The sequence below is a fragment of the Alternaria infectoria genome (assembly GCF_024043175.1).
Source record: "Alternaria infectoria strain BMP 0036 chromosome Unknown scaffold_12, whole genome shotgun sequence".
Taxonomy (NCBI): domain Eukaryota; kingdom Fungi; phylum Ascomycota; class Dothideomycetes; order Pleosporales; family Pleosporaceae; genus Alternaria; species Alternaria infectoria.
The window spans coordinates 832,415-848,099 of NW_026250701.1; the positions used below are offsets into that span (position 1 = coordinate 832,415).

A 15,685-nucleotide genomic window follows, 5' to 3' on the forward strand; every position below is an offset into this window, starting at 1 on the left:
TGGACGTAAACACATTCAAACACACGCTTCGGGGTGGCATTTCTCCTTCTCTTTCTGTTTCGCAACGTCGTTTTCCTTTCAAGCAACCGGTCAAGGGCAAGGTGTTCTAGAAAAGAAAGAATTAGGAGAATAGAAGGGATGTCTGGTATTTCAAGCAAAAATGCGGTCGCTGCGCTCCTGCAAAGTTTCGCTGAAAAGCGGTGTGAGGTGTGGAAGCACAGATCGCAAACTAGCCCAGGAACAGGCTAAGGCTTACCGTTCCGCTGAAACGCGCGGTCATGTGTCTCAGCCTTGGGTATCAATTCACCGTATCATCTTGGAGATGGAGGTCTTCTCTTGCATCTTCTGTGCATTGTGTGGTTGTTGGAGTGCTTTGAGGCTTTCGCGTGGTGGTTGTAGTTCACGTTGCGCGACTGAGTTCCGATCATCGCGGGATCTGCAAAAGAAATCTCCGAATGCCTGGAGCGCGATTGAGTTTGAAAAGCAAGCAGCTCGATGCACATCCCCATTAACGGAAACGGCGAGACCGCCAGTTTGTGGGGTAGTCAGCGGCTGACGGTCCCCGTGGAAGCTTTGCGTGTACATGTCAGCAACAAGCTGATCAGGTATTGATTGTTCGCTGTTCATCTACAATCAACGCTGGCGCGACAGTAGTTTCTTTTGCCAGACGCAAGGGTGATGCCGGACGCGATGGCGATTGAGGACCCCTATTTCCAGCTTGACACTACTGGTCTGCCTGGAGATCGTCATAACGCCCGCATGCCGCGAAGTCAATTTCAGCTGACCTTGAGCTGCCGTTCACCGTGTTCGTTGTTCGAGAGAACAGGTTTGTGCTGATGAAAGGCCCAGCAACCGGTGAACTTGGTAAGCATTGCCGCTTACTACGGCAACAAGTCAGCTTCAGATCTGGAATAGATAAGAGAATCGCGAAGTATTGCCGAATCGATCTCCTCTATCGCCAGTATCCAGTCGATTTAGTAAGCGCCACGTCCGAAAGTCAAGTGGTACGTGATGTCGCGCGGATGAAAGGGTGCGCACGTGACTGACCCGCTTCGCGTGGTCCCACAATCTTCTCTGGACCCTCCTGCACTTGTCAGTCCAAATGCGGCTAGACGGTGTTATTGACCAGTCGAGCCAATACTGCATGCGACTCCAGACTTTGAGATGCTAGCGTACATACACTTGCTAATGTCACGAGGTACGTCGAATGCGAAGACACATGTCCAGGCCAGCTTCTAAGAGCATTGAGTGAGCGAGAGGTCACGCCAGTCGACTGGATTATTGGGCACGCCAGCGTTCCGACGATATCCATCGCCTGGTACCTCATCCTCAGCTATGACGGCGACTTGTTGCCTAGTCTTTGGTAACGCAGATTCACCGAGGGCTTGATCAAGACCACGGCAGACCTACTCGTATCAGCTGATCACAAATAACGGAAGATGCTTGGGCATGTTAGGAGAATGAAGCAGTGGAAGGAAACTCCGGCGACGTGCGCATCGAAGCTTGATTCCCGTAAGGCAACTGAGACAGTTCACAAGGAGCGACGGAGCGTTCCATCCTCCGAAGTACGACATGTGGAGACAAAGATGCCGTAATTCCTAGGCTTCGTAAGACGCCTCTGTGGCGGCATCGTATGGCGTATTTCTGGATATCGGATGCTAGTGGTTTCTGGTCGCCATGCATGGTAGCCTTGGGAGAGGGTCTTGGTATGGCATGGAAGAGCTTACGAGATGGGAGAATGACGACTGGAGTTTCTATCGTGTAACTAGCGGCATTGTGTGGCGGTGCAGAGCCGACGAACCGGTGTTTGCGGCTGTCATGATGAGCGACATGGCGCTAGAAGCCATTAAATCTCCGGCCAAGGCCAGTGACTTGATCATGTGCCACTAGAAGATGCCTACAAGCGGGACTGGCAGTTTGATGGCTTGTTCCGACATACGGGGCGAGCCGACTGTCGAGTCGTAGTCGGAGTCATAGGAAAGCGCCAAGAGAGACACCGAGAAGTGCCAAACGGGGCACATTTGACTCACCGTTGGCAAAATTGAGCGACAGCCAGGTGTGAAACTTGACTTCTCAGGGGCCCGTCCACGTGTTTCTCGCGATGAAACACTTGCGCTGTATACCGAAGGATACATTGGTAGCCAGGGCCTGCTCAGCTCGGTGGGGCGGGTGCGAACTGCTGTACCAACGCGCCGATAGTGAAAAGAGTCACCAGAGAGCCCAATTGACGAATGACGAGGTGTCAAACTCCGGTCAACCAGAATGAGAAGAGCTAATAAATCGGTGGGTGCGTAGCGCTATGCACGTTGTTCGGCAAGCGTCGAGTAACAGGGTGTCTGATGAGTCTTTCGCAGACACGCAAACAATTTGCATGTTCGGCGCCCTCGACTGGCGCACATTGAAGGGCGTAGACCCTTTAGCACAGCCCTAGGTGAGGTGTTGTGGGTCTTGTCGTGGTTGCAACCGCCGGTCTGTAGCATGCCAGCCACGCAAAGTGCAATTTTGCAGCGATTCGCACAGTCGCACAGGGGCTTCAACAGCCACTCTGCGCTGTGCATTGTTGACAGATGGGATGCGGGAAGTTGTGGCTATGCGCGAACCTGTGTAGCGGTGAGATTGTGGGAGTGCTGCGCAAATGAGAAATCGATGGTGGGGAGAAAACAAGTCTAGACCGGATTGGGTGTGGCTGATGCCTCGAGAAACAGGCAGCGACCACCCGCCCACCCCTCAACACCCTGCGAACGCGGCCAGCGACATGAGGCGCAGCGTCGAATAATCAGACCCCATCCACGGAAGCGGCCGACCTCGTTGGAGAGACAGCATAGGTGTTCTCTCTGCCCGACTGGACACGTTGACGGGCGCCAGGAGTCGGTGCGGCGGGTGCTGGCACTGCTGGACCCATCCTCCGACAGCAGTGCACGAAGCGACAGCTCACCATCGCCAATGACAGCGCCCTCGAGCAGCGGCCGTTGGCGGCCCTCTGACTGACGAAACATGTGTCTAGCGGCGGTTCCCAAGACATCGTCGTCATGCACGGATCGAAAGGAACATTTCAAGTCACCGCCCTCGCTAGCCGGCCATGGCCCCCCCAGTCTGGGCACTAGGAGCAGCTAACCTAACCTAGCCCTGCTGATGGGCGCAGGCAACCCTGGCCTAGCTCAGGCTTCCACCCACACCCTGGGCATGCGGCCTCTGTACAGAGACAAGACATATATTCCATGGCACCCGCACCCACCATGGCCCCTCCATTCATACCAACTCACTCCAAACGACGACGACCTGCTATCTACATAACAACCAGTCTTCGCCTTCCCATAACGACCAAAGTCAACCAACGCTCAACAACACCACACCAACATCACCCTCCCACCCGGGAGTGACTTCGCTACCATTCCGTACCTTGGCAACAACGTCACAACGGCTTACCCCAAGTCCATCCTGAAGAACTCACCCCCTTCATCGCCCAAGATGCCTTCCGCACGCACAAACCAGCCTACCATCGTTCACTCACGGCCTTCCACGGCCAAGAAGGAGCGCGTGGTCGGCTTCTACGAGGACCCAGTCGACTCTTTCTCCCGCCCCGTCAACACCGCTGAGAGCTGGGCCGCCTACCACTTCGAGATGCACGCCAGGAAGTGTGCTTACTGCCACAACCCCTACGAAGTCCACCGCAACCACGAGCAGCTCTGTGACGTCGGCCACAGTCTCGCTCAACAGGTCGCTCGCTACATCTACCAGAAGTCCGATGGAGCCACCTACTCAACTGTCGAGGAAGACAACAAGCTTGTCCGGGTAGAGATCCCCGCCGGCTACATCGAGGTCTGCAGCCTCCTCAAGGCCATTGAGCGCAGCATCCGTCACCGATCCCGCAAGCCATTCGTCTCCATGGACCGCAGCTACTACGTTGCTCCCCGCACAGCACCCGCCTCTCCCCGACGAAGCCACTCCGTCAAGGTTGAGCAAGAGCCAAAGACCAAGAAGTCATCATCACGACGCAACAGCGAAATTGTCGACTGGCCACAGCACTCCACCAGCCGGCCGAAGCGTCCACTCGCCGAGATCAGCAACACTCCCAACTCCAAGCGCGGGTCGCTCTACGAGGAGGAAGTGGCTAAGCAGCGCCGAGCTGCTAAGCACTACGCTGTCGAGGTCCGCGAGCCATCATCACGCGACATCCGCGAGCACCGGTCGTCTGGCTACTACCGATGAATGATGACTTGAAGACTTTCTTTGCGCCTTACGAACTACGACTTATTGAGTAATACGATACCCACAATACCATCTACGGCTACGAGGCCTAGCGGCCACGCGGTCAACCGCTCCGATCCCACCACGACGACATCCGCGGGCGGACGCTGCAAAAGCTCCGCACCGGTGCGCGCCACCGCCAAACACACGTTCATACATGCTTCATCGCACGCCTTGCTTATGCGTTGCTTATACATGCTATTGGGTGCTGGAGGAACGACGGTGGAATGATACCTGCAAAGGATCACAGTTGCATGCCTCCACCTTTGCGGTGTTCGAGGAGGGAATGGATGATGCGCTCCAGGGTAATGGACCCTGGATGATGCGGAGGAAACTTGGAATGACGTTAATGGGCTGAGACTAGAGGGTCTGGCTAGATAGCTAATAATGGAGACATCTCCTCATCACTCAACATCACTGTGCCATCATGAAGTGACTTTGCCCCATTACCCAAAAATAATGCTAACATCACTTCTACGACAGTCTGGACATACCTTTGCGACTGAATGCGACAAGATGCGCTCCGATAGCGCAAGTCTTGCTCCACACACACAGAATCCCACCGAACCACGCTACTCTGAAACAGTCACACACAAGACCTCTCGAACCAACAATGACTCCCACAAGACACACACCTCGGCTGCTCCCCTCTGGCTCTTCCCTTTGTTACGCCTGAGACACGACCAATCAGACCCCAGGGCAGCCAGCAACACCTTGTCTTATCTCTAGCCAAGTTTCCCATCATGTGGCCAGGAATATATTGATCGCCGGCGCCGGATACGAGTGCGTGAACACCCTCTCTAACCAAGATTTCCGCGCGTGTGTCGAATGGACCCTGATGTCTGCCTGGCGTCGCAAGCACCCTCTTTATCGCCCGGCGAGGTAAGTGGGTTTCGATACACCCTCCTGGAGTATCAAAGTGAGACTTGCATTTGCGCAACGGCTAGTGTTTTCCAAGGTTGCGCAAACATGTCATGATGTCGCGGTTGATTTCAAATGTGCAATACTGAGCCACAAAGCCACCTTTCTGACATACATGACCTCAGCCCCCGAATGAAACCAGGACGACATCATCGTCAGCTGGACTGGGGCCCTGGTCGGATGTTTCTGATGACAGTCGGGATGCTGGGGGTTGTTTGCCCATGACGTCTTATCGTCAAGGTTCACGACGGCAGAATTCTGATCTTCGTCAGGGAGGATTCCAAGGTTGCGATGCGGGGCAAATGATGGCAGACGTCAGGGTCCAGGCAGGAATCTGGGAATCTCACACGGGACGATGGAAGTCAAGGGTCTGCCAAGTTGGGGGCAGGCGACGGAGGTACCGTGATCGGTGGTGTTCGAGAATACGTCTACTGTGATGGTTGCCTTGGTAGGAGATTACTAAGAGCGATCTGGATGGCTGGTAGCGATGGAAGGTGGTGTTGCGGGGTACTTGCGCTGAACGGCAGCCGGCAGATAGGCAGCGGCCTCGCCGGCGGTGCTCGATCTTCAGCGCCGTCTGCCACAACCAGAACTCAATAGAAATTCTCGCCACCTACCAAAAATACAACCCTGAAGCCAACGGCGATATTGCCACAATTCGAAGGATCTCAATAGTAGGAGCCTCACGATAATAGCAACTGTCTCGCTTCTTCCCGCGACACGAAGATCGAACGAGAATGTACGAACGTTATTGCGCGTCCGCCGCAGAACGACCGAGTTAGCAATATCGGACGTCACATATCGTCAGCACCTGTTTGTCATCGAGCGATGGTGGAAAGAGTAGACTGCAAACCTCAGGAGAGATGGAGAATTGATGAGCTGCACTTCGCACTGTCCAGCCCAAAGGCCCCGCCAACCCCTCATACTAGCCAGACCTGATAGCGACATCTACAATCCAGAACACTTCTCCATCTTTATCGCGCATTGACAACTGTCCCAATATCGCGGCAGCTATCTGTTCTGATCAAGGACGTTCCCGACTGCGCATCCCCAGACACCGTGGGTGATGCCGGTAACCGCACTCCAGCCAGCCCCCAGCCCCACCCCGTCTATAATCAGGATGAGCTCGTAACTGGCCAGCCCAGCACAACAACGACAGTTCAACGAATGCGCGACTCCATCATGGATAATGGTCGATTTGCATATGATATGCATATTCTTATTCTCCAGTGGAGCAGGCCGCGACTCCATTGTCACCGGTCAATATGCAGCTAGCCCTCTAGTCGACGTCGTAGTAGGTGCAGCGCGCATGCATTGCAGCCTCACCGGTCAACCAGAACGAGTACCTGCACGAAAACCCACAGCACGCCGGTCTCGAATCAACCATATCATCACGCTCCTGCATCGACGGAGCTGCCCGTGTCAGTGTTTCAGGACAAAAGCAGTGCGCAAGCTGTATTGCCAGCTCACCAGCTCCCCCGCATTTACCAGGAGCTGCCCTTTGCCCATCCGGCGAGGCTGGTCCTGCGCTGGCCAACGTGTCTAGCTGGATTTCCGTGTTCGTCGACTCCTCACACAGAACAGCGCCAGCGCCAATATTCACCCTCGTCCGAACCCAACCTCATCCCAACCACCCGATCCGATATGCTTCCCCACAGTCCAATACTTTAGTATTTTCGTATGTAGTCCGGTGCAAATGTCAACGTGTCGACCTCGCTTGCTGGGGTCCTGCCCCCGAGGAGTCATAGCGGCCCTGCCCAACTGTGGACTTTGGTGGTCAATCTTCGCCTGCTATGGGGCTGTAGCCGAGTATTGATGGGTACGTCGCTGAGTTGGACAGGGCTACGCTGGTCGCAGGTACTGGCAGAAAAAGTGTAGGTGATTGGGCAATGGCTTGGTCGAAGAGGTAGGTGTTCGGTGGTCGATGCGTGGTGGTTTGTCGCATGTCCGCGTGTTGCGGCGGGAAGCTATCGTTCGGTGGGTGGTGGTGGGTGAGGCGCAGCACCGCGTCCACAGGGCTGAGCCATCAGATGTCCGTCCAAGGCGTCAAGCCACTGGCTCGATGCATGATCACCGGTCAGAACACCATCGCACCTGATCCTGCGGCTGATGAAATTCGAACGCAAACATACGAAGACGGCGCCCTCCGACACGCATTTGTAATTCGTAAGCCGCAACGCACCCATCTCCCCATCGCAAAACGGCAAATGCGACAACCATCTCAAGACCTCCCGACCCCCCTAGGGGCCAAGTCTCGTATTGCCGCCTAGTCTCAGGTACCGCCGCCGCGCCAGCCAGCGCCAGCCTTATGGCCCCCATCCCATCGCGCCATCGCATCCTGCCTTCCTCCCGTCGATTGCAAAAATAGCCCCCCGACGTTCATGCGCCGCATGCTGCGCCGCCTCCATGTCTGTTTCGACATCAAACATTTTGCTGGGCCAATCGCGATGGGCTTTTCTGCCAGACATGGGTTCGGTTCCTGAGATGTAGTTGGCGCCAGGTACGCGTGGTTAGGGTCGGTTTATTGGGTTGCGGTCGCTGGGGTGGAATGAACGGGTGGTATGAGGATGGGGCTGGGGGAGGTGGGGGTTGGGGGTTGAGACATGGGAGGTGGTATGACGACAATGGTAGTGAGGGTGAGGAAGAGGTTTACGGTTGCCTTGGATGCTGATATGGACAGATTGACAAGCTCTTGTTGGGGTAGATTCAGATTCTGGTCACGCGCGGACGCTACCTTGGGGCAGGAACCTTTTCGGCCTTGTTCGATCACCATGCGGATTCAAACGTCTACCATTCCTTACTGCTGTACTTGGCGTGTGAGAAGCGCCACACTTGATGTCACAGAAGGATGACTGCGCTCAGTGACGACATAGGCTACGTGAGAAGACCCTGGCGTGCGATGTGCGAAGCTCATACAATCCCACTTGCGGCGCTGCAAACGGCGTAGAGGACACCACTGGGCATGCACGATCAATTAATACCTGCATCTAACGTCCAGCATTCATCCGGCATGATGGCAAGCTGTGATGCTGTACCCTAGCCTAGAACCATGTTGTGTTGGAGGCGCTAAGAGATGTTGTAGTTGTAATAAGTGCATGTCTACAAGACGTCCCCACTATGAACGGGCAGAATCCCTTAGACGCACATTTCAAGATCTCCGATTACGTCTTAACTCGACGATGCAAGAACGAATGTATTGTGTATATGAAATATGTGTTGTCTAAGTGAGTGTGGACGCTTCTCTTTGGAGTGCGTATACCTGAGCGTCTCTTAGTCACGCCATCCCCTGCTTTCTCTACAGCATCCTTCCGCAAGCCCCCCTGATTCTTGGCTAGAACCGCGTCTTCTATAACTGATGGTCCTAAGCAGCTTCGTCGACAGTAATGACACCGTCGTTGTTCGTGTCGTGCCTTTGTCAAGTCAACGCCACACCCAATAGCAACAAGAAGAATACTAGCACTTACTCGTTAAACCACTTGACCCAAACCTCACTATCTCCCTTCACCGCCATATACTCCAGATAGCGGTCCAGAGTGATACTGCCCGTACCTTCCGTATCAGCTTCCATGAAAGCCGTCGTGGTAGCATCCGAACGATCAGCCAGGTCGAATGCCTCGGGGAGGTCCCGTTTCCTGTGACGACAGCCGCCTTTGCAGGCGCAGCAGAATATGTTGCATTTTCCGTATCCGCAGCATGGTGTACTTCGAGTGCCATCCGCACATCGGACGTCGTCGTCACCGTTACAGCACGCGGCGGTGGCCAAGGGAAGGAGAACGGTGAGGCATGCGATCCAGGACAAGGACAACATCGTGACTTGGGGATTCTGGATTGTGGTTGGAGTAATGTGGGTATGGTAACGAGGCTTTTGGTGTGCGGAGTGATTCTGTTTCTTGTGGTGGAAACCAAGCTCAACGGCGAGCGAAGGACTTTATACATCTCCCAGAGGGACGATTGCCGTCATGTTATTGTCTTGCAGCGACAAGTTAGTTACATAGGTAGCCCCACACAACACCTTTTCGTTCAAAGTAAATTGTGTTTAATTTGTTGCTTTGCAGCAACGACCCCAGCAGTCATCATGATGGTAAACATTTAGGCTGAGTTGTGTTTACTTTATGACATTGCAGCGACGACCTTAAGCAGTCAGCGTGATAGTACTTCATTTGCAGTCTTCTATTGGTACCACATGGGCTGTCGATGGATCTATCCTATCGCCCATTGACCTGTAGTTCTTCTTACATGTCGCAGATCTGACGTTCACTCGTATCATTTGAACAGCCTATGTCGTCACTGAAGGGAATACATTGCTTCTCGGAGGTAGAAGAACGTACAGCCCATGCGTTCGGGTGCCGTTGTATAACTGGCAGCTTGCTGAGGAATCGTATTCCTGGTCTCCAGACAGAGAACTACCACTCCTGCATCGATGCATTGAGTGCCTTCTAATCTCATTATGGCGATGACGAGTTTGGTAGCTGAGGGGAGGTAATAAATTGGCAATAGCAATATGAAGAGACACAGATTTTAGGCTAAGACAGCTAAGCACTGTGCTCCGCCACTAGCGCTGTCTTAGTATTGCGGCACAGTCTGCGGGCGGGCGGGCCTGTCCGCATGTTCTCCAGGGACCTTTCAATTTACCTTCAAATCAAATTTCCACAGACAGTCGAAGTTGTATTCATCGGTTATGCTCAAGCATAACATCCAGCGCAGAGGGGCAGGCGCACATCGTAATATCTTCGCAAAGAATGAAGGTATTCTGCCGGTGTTGGGGCTTCACCGTTGTTAGCTACCCGAATGGCCTCAGCCACACACATGCGAACGCCGCAGAACCCAGAAATATAGAGCATTGTCAGCTCGCTTCATGCGCGCTGTTCAAAGACTCGCACCAAGCGGTGCCTTCCCGTCAAGCTTAAAGTACCCTGGTTGCAGGTTCTGGAAAACTTGCATCGGGTCATACCTGTGCGATATAGCCCTCAGTCTCGCCATGTTCTCCTCTCCATACCCAGAAACCACAGGTTCATGACCGCTGCTGTACGGCATGTAGTAGTACTCGTTATCGACGCCCAGATCCCTAGCCATACCCTTGGACGTCTCGATATAGGACTGGGCAGCCTTCATCATCGTTGTGTCGTCGCTAGACTCGTTCCACGCCATATACACCAAGACATGAAAGAACGGGCCGTTTTCGGGGTATAAGCCGAGGGCGTTACCACCTTTCTTTTGCATCGCTTGTAGCGCTGGCTTGGAAAACGCTTGGAATGCAATGTTCACGGAGACGGCAGGCAGACCAGGTGCCACCTCAAAGAATCTGTCGGTCATCTTTTGAATGAGCTCGGCGCTCATTTTGAATGACGCAGACCACATGGAGGTGCGAAAACCAGATGGCATATCGTCGCTTCGGTGTGGCGTTAGATCTTCGAGAGTACTGTTACTCGTCTTGTCTTGCATGAATGGAATGCTGAGATACTTCCTAGCGATTTCGGGAGGGTGCGAGAGGTCGACCGGGAGGAGGTATTCGAGTTCGGTAAATGCGAGCTGGTAAGTATCGTATGTTGTAAATGACACAACGTGTGCGAGCTTCGTATCTGCTTCGGCATTGTTGATGGCGTTCTCAAAAGCAGTGATCAATGCGGGAGTGGTGCTGGGGTCGTGGATACGCATGCCACCCCACATGGGTGGTTGCACGATAGTCTCAAAGTGGAAGGTTGTGACAATGCCGAAGTTGTTTCCACCACCGCGTAAGGCCCAGTATAGATCGGGATAGCGACTCGGAGACGCGTTGACGATAACGCCAGACGCGGTAACGACTTCGTAGGACGCGACATTGTCGCACGCAAGACCGTATTCGTTCGTCAAGTCGCTGATGCCTCCACCTAGAGTTAGACCACCAACACCGACTTGTGCGGCCTAGAAGATGTAAGCGCACTTCATGGAGAGTAGCTTGACGTCCGGATTGAACGTACTCGGCCACCGACTATCGTCAAGTTGTACGGTGTGAGATACCGGTATGCATCTATCCACCGGTTACCTGGCCCAATAGCGACAGTCTTCTGGTCCGCAGACAGCTTGCGCACGGTAAAGTCTTTCAAGTCAACCGTAATACCTCCATGGATACTGGAAGCACCCGGAAACGCGGCATGTCCACCACTCTTTACCGCAAAGGGGCACTGGGTAAGGCGAGATATCAATACCAAGGATGACACCTCAAGAGTGGCCTTGGGAGTAAAGGTGCAATACGGCACAACGGCGGCTTGTTGGTTTGACCAATACTCGGCATTCTGTCCACGGACAGTCTTTTCTTTACCGAAGATGACTTCGAGCGAGCCACACTATCGCGGATGTTAGCTCATGTTGCAGTGAGGCACTGTGCCAAAACTTACTGCGATGGAGCAGCCGCTTAGAGACGATCGGGTGGCCAAGCCCGCCAATTCAGGCACTGCGGAAACGTTGACCCCATTCTGGATGAGGGCTTCGGTTACATTGAAATCAGGTGCTTCGAATGTGTCTTGGGCCGACACCCTTACGGTGGCGGCAACGGTGCCACATGCTATCGCCGCAATGAGTTTCATGGTCGAGAGATAGGTGGAAAGACTGAGATGGGATCAAGGACGAGGTTAGCTGGCCCTTTTACAGTCGAAACTTGACCGCAAATGTACGCTCATGAACGAGCGAGTAGGCAAAAAGTCCGCATGCACTGATATTGGGCGAACGGCTCCAATGCGAGCTTCCGGGCGCGCATTAGTACGCGTTGAATGAGGTCTCGATCCTACTGAAAGGATCGCTTCCCCGGCTCTGGTAATTTGATAGCCGCTGGCCACATTCACAGCTCCCGACAGATGACGAAGGTACATTGATGCCTCCCGCCCGATGAGGTTCTCGTACGCTTCCAAAGCATGATGGCGATGGAATTCCTGTGATGCTGGAATAGGGAACCATGCAAGTCGAACGAACGATTGATGTGAGGATGGGTTGAGTGGGGCGCGCGAGAAGACACGGCAGGTGCGACCTCGGATGGGCGCGTCGACGCGGCCGAGGCCCGTGCCGCTTTGCCAAGGTGGCCCCGTCCTCGCGCCCGTCATCGCAGTTTCCCCCCTCCAGGGCTCGATCAACAATCATTCTTTGCGACGCGCCCGCAAGGCACTGGACTGTATGACAGGCATCCATATCGACAGGGTAGAATGGCGAGGCACATATGGCAGGTCACGGGTCGGGGCTTTGCGCGCACGCGGCGGCACTGTGCTAGGACTCCTTACCTTTGCGGATGCATTTTTCCGCGGCATCAGCATGTCACACCGTCACGTCTGGACTATGGCTCTGCACTTCTATTGCACATACCGCTGTCGTGAATTTATCCAGACAGCTAATAATGAGCATCGAGAACGGGTTCTGCAACTTTTTGGAGGCTTCTGGGAAGTCCAACAGCCGCCTTTAACAGCTCTCTGGACGACATATGACTCACAGTTCCAGCATATCGCCGTGAGGGTGTCATCCAACGAGGAGCCAGGGTAATTTCCATCAGATCTGACGACCAGAAAGCATTTTGGTATGGCATACACAATACAGCGACTTTGATGGACGCGGGCGGTACGGAGCCTTTGTCGACCAATCTGGACAGCAGCATCGACAAAGGATTCCTTGGATCACTAATCATCTACCGGAAAACTCGGCCATCGATTGATCTCGCTGCTGCAAGCATAACTAAAGCTGAACACCAAGAAGTTCGTACCCAATGTATGAAATCTAGCTTACGAGCAACGTCCACAGTGTGGACATTGCGTACATGCCTCCCAGACATTAGCAACACGTATCAAGATCCAGATCAACATCTCCCATTAGATACAATCTCTTCGCAGAATGGCGCTACATAGCTCAGGCTCACGATGGCCGGAAATCCAACCTTTACGCCTGCTAGCCGAATGTTCACGTCAAATAAGGCATACAACGTCGCTTAGCTATCTATATGCACTCTGCCGGGCGTAACATGGACGCAACATGAACAACCACTCGCAAAGCTTTATTTCCACAAGTTCGTCGCCGGATGCCGGTTTACTGCGCAATAAGTATGCGACGGCAATGTTCGAGGCTGGATAGGGAGAGTGATATACATGAACAGCAGGGCTTACAGCGAGATAAGGCATGTAAGCAGGATGTGATGAAAGGTACCAATGGTACTGTACCACTTGTTCATCTTCCCGCTGAACGTGGGATGCACGAGCAGTATTGATTCTGGCATGCGAGGGAATAGCAAGCTGGTTCCAGTCCTGGAGTGACAAGATATGCCAGCGTTCGCTGGGATGCGCTATAAGAGACAGACGAGGAAGCTATGAAGGGCATACACACAGCAACTCATCCTCGGTGGACTCCAAACATCGACCTCTTTATCCTACACAATTTGCGTACACCATGTCTGCCATGGAGGGGACATCGTCAGACATGGGCGAGAGCATGGGTGTCTCTACGCCCATCGACAATCATCCCACTTCCAAATTCGTCGCAAGCCCATCGAGGGCCGCAAAGAAGATCATGTACCATGCCCACACCTTGGTCCTCTTCACGTGCGACAACCTAAAAGACGTGGTCATCCCTCCCGCAGTTTTCGGCGTGCTCGCCACTCTTTCCGGCCCAGCTTTGGAATTACCACCCCAAGACGGTCTCGCCGTATTGCGAAGAGTACTAACAACGTTGACATGGCTTTGGCTGATGCTGTTGCCATGCTGCCTGCAAAATCAGCGTCATGAATCCTCAGTCCAAGAAGACGCAATCAACAAGCCCTGGCGTCCAATCCCAACAGGAAGAATCAACGCAGCACAGACTACGAATCTGATGATTGCTGCATACCTGGCACTTGCACTTGTCAGTTACCAGTTCAACGTAGTGCCAATCTACGTCGCATGGGTTGTCTTCAACACCTTGTACCACGATATGGGCGGAAGCGACTACAGCGGCATCTCGCGCAATGCCATCTGTGCTCTTGGCCTCGTCTGCCCTTTCAGCGGCGCTCTAAGCATCGCCCTTGGCCCGGATACTACGATGAGCTACGCAGCATGGCAATGGATCTTTCTGGTCACACTTGGTATCATCGGCACAACGATTCATGCCCAAGACTTTCGCGACGAAGCCGGCGATCGAGCCCGTGGCCGGCGCACCATTCCGATTGAGTTGGGTAGGAGACGTGCGCTGTGGACTGTTGTGGTGGCCGTCGTTTTCTGGACATTTTATGCACCGCTGGTCTTCTTGGGTGCTCGCTGGGAGGCGGCGGTAGTTTCGGTCTGTCTTGGTGGGCTTTTGGTGGGTACGGCTATGCGAGCAGTCGGTATACAGGATGGGAGTTTGGATCGACAGATGTACAAGCTTTGGTGTTTTTGGATGTGCTCTTTTGGCGGACTACCGCTCTTGGCTACTGTTTTCCCTCTGCGAACATAGTCAGGGTCTTGCCGGGCGCCGATACGGGGCATCCTCTACTTCGCACGTGCAACACCACCACCGAATGCAATGCTCATCAGAGCGTCGGTCTCATCTCGAAGCTGTAGTGACGGATCGTCTCTTCATGTTTGCGAAATGCAGTGAATATGAACATCTGCATCGCCTCCAAAGGGCAGGCAGCTGTATCGCGGCAATCTCCAAAGCGAGGCGGGGAAGGGCCGAGTGACCTAAAGCGGCAACGTTATGCGGCTCCGCACCTCCAATCCACAATACCATCAGTATTGCGTGCGGTCGCACCACATATTGGGGCGGTTCTTTCTTGATCGGTTGCGCAGTCCCGTGAGGGGGTGGTAGTCTCGATGTGGAACGCAGGACCCGTATATAGTGTGCGCCTAGGTACCTGAGTATCTGCGACTTTGTCACCCTCCAGATAACCTCAAACAACCACCTCTTGTTCCAAGTAAACCATCGATAAATTAGTGTTCATAATGCCGTCCATCCACCCTGCCATCGACAACGGTATCAAGAAGGGCGACCCAAACTTCTCCGGCGGCAAGCTCTACTGCCATTGCCCCACCAAGAAGGTCGAAGTTACCCTCGCTGGCAACGTCGCGCACAACCACGCCTGCGGCTGCTCGAAATGCTGGAAGCCAAAGGGCGCTCTTTTCTCCGTCGTTGGCGTCATTCCAAAGGACAACGTCTCCGTGACCGCCAACGGCGACAAGCTGCACATCATCGACGAATCAGCGGCCATCCAGCGCAACGCCTGCAAGCAATGCGGCGTCCACCTCTTCGGTCGCATCGTCGTCGACCATCCATTCAAGGGCCTGGACTTCGTCCACGTTGAACTCAGTGACAAGAAGGGATGGCAAGAGCCCCAGTTCGCCGCCTTCGTCAGCAGCATCATCGAGCAGGGTTTCAATCCGAAGGAGATGGACGTCGTACGAGAGAAGTTCAGGAAGGAGGGTCTGCAGACATACGATGTGCTCAGCCCAGCGTTGATGGATCTCATCGCCACGTACACGGCGCAAAAGAGCGGGAAGCTGTCTTCGAAGTTGTAGGGTTGGGTTGCATGGTTCGGCGTTCCTGGTGTGGTCAG

At 54.0% G+C, this 15,685-nt stretch overlaps 3 protein-coding genes across 3 annotated transcripts; 2 read left to right on the forward strand and 1 right to left on the reverse strand.

Annotated features, from left to right (window-relative positions):
* Positions 1–3,468: 3,468 nt before the first annotated feature.
* J4E92_007496 (uncharacterized protein) lies at positions 3,469–4,209 on the forward strand (the record flags this gene model as incomplete). Its single annotated transcript, XM_051498859.1, has 1 exon — positions 3,469–4,209. The coding sequence occupies one exon, from the start codon at positions 3,469–3,471 to the stop codon at positions 4,207–4,209; it is 741 nt and encodes a 246-aa protein (XP_051351133.1).
* A 5,826-nt stretch (positions 4,210–10,035) lies between these two features.
* J4E92_007497 (uncharacterized protein) lies at positions 10,036–11,732 on the reverse strand (the record flags this gene model as incomplete). The annotated part of the gene is made up of 3 exons (XM_051498860.1): positions 10,036–11,070; positions 11,127–11,492; positions 11,544–11,732. The coding sequence occupies 3 exons, from the start codon at positions 11,730–11,732 to the stop codon at positions 10,036–10,038; spliced, it is 1,590 nt and encodes a 529-aa protein (XP_051351134.1).
* Positions 11,733–13,566: 1,834 nt separating this feature from the next.
* Positions 13,567–15,647, forward strand: J4E92_007498 (uncharacterized protein; the record flags this gene model as incomplete). The annotated part of the gene is made up of 3 exons (XM_051498861.1): positions 13,567–13,833; positions 13,894–14,326; positions 15,067–15,647. The coding sequence occupies 3 exons, from the start codon at positions 13,567–13,569 to the stop codon at positions 15,645–15,647; spliced, it is 1,281 nt and encodes a 426-aa protein (XP_051351135.1).
* Positions 15,648–15,685: the final 38 nt, after the last annotated feature.